At 42.5% G+C, this 3,267-nt stretch overlaps 1 protein-coding gene across 1 annotated transcript in view; it reads right to left on the reverse strand.

The window, feature by feature from the left end:
* Positions 1-3,267, reverse strand: part of T265_12632 (hypothetical protein) — a gene marked incomplete at both ends in the record, with an annotated part of 36,767 nt that overhangs the window by 1,614 nt on the left and 31,886 nt on the right. The window contains 2 exons of the mRNA XM_009164714.1: positions 1,018-1,289; positions 2,335-2,525. Coding sequence (XP_009162978.1) covers positions 1,018-1,289; positions 2,335-2,525 — 463 coding nt within the window. The remainder of the gene's footprint in view (positions 1-1,017; positions 1,290-2,334; positions 2,526-3,267) is intronic.

A 3,267-nucleotide genomic window follows, 5' to 3' on the forward strand; every position in this document is an offset into this window, starting at 1 on the left:
AGTGAAGCGCTGCTGAACCTTCTTATATTATGGTGGAAACAACAGATTTGGTGGACTGTGTATTCGGTTTCATTATGAGCAACTAATTCAGTTCGACCGTGGCAAGAAAACTACGCTAATAGGTATCAACTGGATAGCATGTTGATAAGCCACGTTAACAGGATTTCCGAATAACGGAACACTAACTTCAACCCATTCTCGCCACTAAAGTAAGCCTAACTCAGTTCATTTCAGGCAACCTAATATCAGGGTTTCTCAGCCTGAGACTGGATATGATATTCCCAATATAGGAATTACCCGCACGCTATGTTAAGTTCTGTAGGACCCACTTTATCAGCGAATCGCATCTGGTTTTGATTTCAACCCATTTGAACTGGGCAACTAATAATTGACCGCCGTCCAAAAATTCAAGAACAATAAACCAGATAGGTTTCGGTGACTGTATGATTGTTTCATATATTTCTTGCCCAAACTATACAGAAAGCTCTGATGAGATTGTAAACTTGTATTGAGGGTGGGTGATTCTGTTCAGTCTCAGAGATATGCGCCTTTCAAGGGGCATCCGAGGTAAGCAGTTTGACTAGATCGCATAGGCAGTGCCCATCTCTGGGACCGCCGTTTTGGCATATTTACGAGGAAGAAGTGGGTATTTACGAAGTCAGAAATAGGACAGCCGTTCCAATACGGTTTTCGTCAACAGGAATTAGGTCGCCCGGCTGATATTGACAGTAAAATACTGAATCCTATGTGTTCCATCTTAGCAGGTTCCTCGTGCTATGCATACCAAGGGGCTCACTTAACAATACAATAACCCAGAAAGTTTCTATAGTTTGAGCTGGATTGTTGCTGAACTCCATGACATGAATGAATTGTTAGTTTTTCAAAGGATGTGTTACTTTTCGGTCATTGGTCACCATTACTTTTCTATTCAACTCAAACTATATTACCCTGAACTATCAAAATCTGACTATTCCGCTATCACTGCAGTAGTTCAGCATCACCCCGGGCATCGCTCACCTGCGTCAATCAGTAGCTGATTGGCTCGACGATTAGCAAAATAATTCGGTTGCGATTGAGTTCTACTCGCCAATTTGGCATAATAGCGCGCCTCTTCCTCGTTTTCTTTCTCCATATCCCTTACAACGCCAGCTACTCTCAATGAATTTAGGGGTCCGAGTCCTTCCGGTAAGTCTGTGGTTGCACGTATTGGATCTGTCACAGCGAGCGGAAAATGCGTTCGCTCAACAGTCATTTGAGGAAGGACCCATTCATTCTTTTCTTCATCAAACCTAAAATATGGTGGAAGAGGGAAGCAGTTGTCGCGAATGAAATTCGTCCCATTTGTGAAATGTTCCTCACTAGGAAAAGTATCGTCAAATATTACTGAGGCAGGTGAATACGCGATAGTTCTCGCAAAATACAGAGTCGAGTCGCAATACTCACCTAACAACAAATTTCCACCGACACCCAGACTAACAACTAGTTCCACTGAGTATTTACTTGCGGCCATCCCAAACTGTCTCTACTGAATGTCAAAATATGGGGTTAACCATCAAAGAAACTGTCCATGAGACAGCTGACTGTTTGAGGCACGAACTTATCGACCGAAAGGTTCGAACCCAGCATGTGATTTCAACTGCTCCTATTTAGGCTTAGGCAACATATTAGTATCTCAGTCCTCCTTCGGGTGGCACCGAAAGGGTATTGCTAAACGATTATTTTCATTTCACTTTCTGGTGCGGTGGTTTTCACGAATCCTCAGAGTTACCATTTGAATTTACAAGTCTACTAGAAGATTGACTTCACAGAATGTTTCTCTCAAGGACTTGAGCTTAAGCCTGGAAGTCACACAATCACCGCCTTTAGCGTAGCAATTTTAGTATTTCTATGGTAGAGGTGACTTAATCGTGTGGCAAGCTTAACAAGGCGAATTGGTATCTTCGGTGAAAAATCCACGTGCCACATGATGCAGTCGAGTGAGCGAATTTGGAAACATTACTGAGGAGAAATCATGCAGTTATTCCGGCCAGGTAACAAACTACCCTAGACTTAAATCGTACCCAGTCGGTTTGAGTAGCATGGCAACAGATGGAGATCCCTTCGATTGATGGACGGATGCGAAGTCAATTGGACGCCTCACTTTTGACGTAACACCTTGTAAGTAGGGCAGTAAATCTATTAAAAGTAGCTCACATTTTGACCCCTTTCAGTTGTTAGTTTTAAGTATCTAGAGCATCGAAAATCGCATGAATATCTAAGCCATTTCTATTGTCCTGAACGACGGCCCAGATTTTGACGAACAGTCAATAAGTTGAAAACACTATTGTCGCTTACTTGGCGATACGCTTTATCTTGTCTACGTTATAATAATTGCTGTCCCGTCTGATACATGGTTGTATACGATCAATGATAGCTTGTAGGAGGTCCATTTGACGCTGTTGCCTTCTGATGGTATCGAGGTAGTCGCTGCGGTCTTGTTCAAATTCTGACTGGATGTCGCTCAGTTCCATTCGTAGGGACATATTCTATTAGAGTGATGAAGGAGAAAAACAGAAAACTATTTACGAGACAAAATGGTCTATTATTAGATTGAGTGAAGAAGTCTGTTTCATTGCTGAGCTGACATACACCCAAAACTGGCTGTCATGACGACAGCAGTTTTACAGTAAATAGTGCAAGCTGCTGCTATGGATATCGGGACATGCAGGAGGGACAGACTGGAGCATCACATGTACTTTACTGCATACTGTGTGCACTTACGGCGTCTAAAATGATCTCGTTGTACTGCATTTTTGCAGTTTACTAACACAGCCTATTTTAACAGTCTCAGGACTTGCGGTCCATAAGGACAGACACCATATAATGCGCTGCACAGGTTTCCGCCGTCATCGATGGCTCACCCTCTGTATCGATCTATTGGTTTGTGACCGATGAAGGCCTAGTAGAATGATTCGTGGTCAATCCGGAACGGTTTGAACATTCTCTTCAGTAAGCTTGGTGTAAATCAGCAACCAACACATGCCTTGATCATATTTTAGTTTAAAATCAAGGTATGTATTGATAGTAAACTAAATTTGTAGCATCGTTTTCGAAAAAATTAGGCAGATCCTAAGTTCGAACAACTGCTCCCCATGACTCAGGGACCCAGAAAGGTCACAGAAACGAAGAAACCATCCACCAATTACTGTGGTGTAGTTAACTTGTCAGATAGACCACTTAGTAAAGACGAACGCTGTCTGTTAGAAAAGGGACTAAACTTCGCTCTGA

The sequence above is a fragment of the Opisthorchis viverrini genome (assembly GCF_000715545.1).
Source record: "Opisthorchis viverrini unplaced genomic scaffold opera_v5_8, whole genome shotgun sequence".
Classification (NCBI taxonomy): Eukaryota; Metazoa; Platyhelminthes; class Trematoda; order Opisthorchiida; family Opisthorchiidae; genus Opisthorchis; species Opisthorchis viverrini.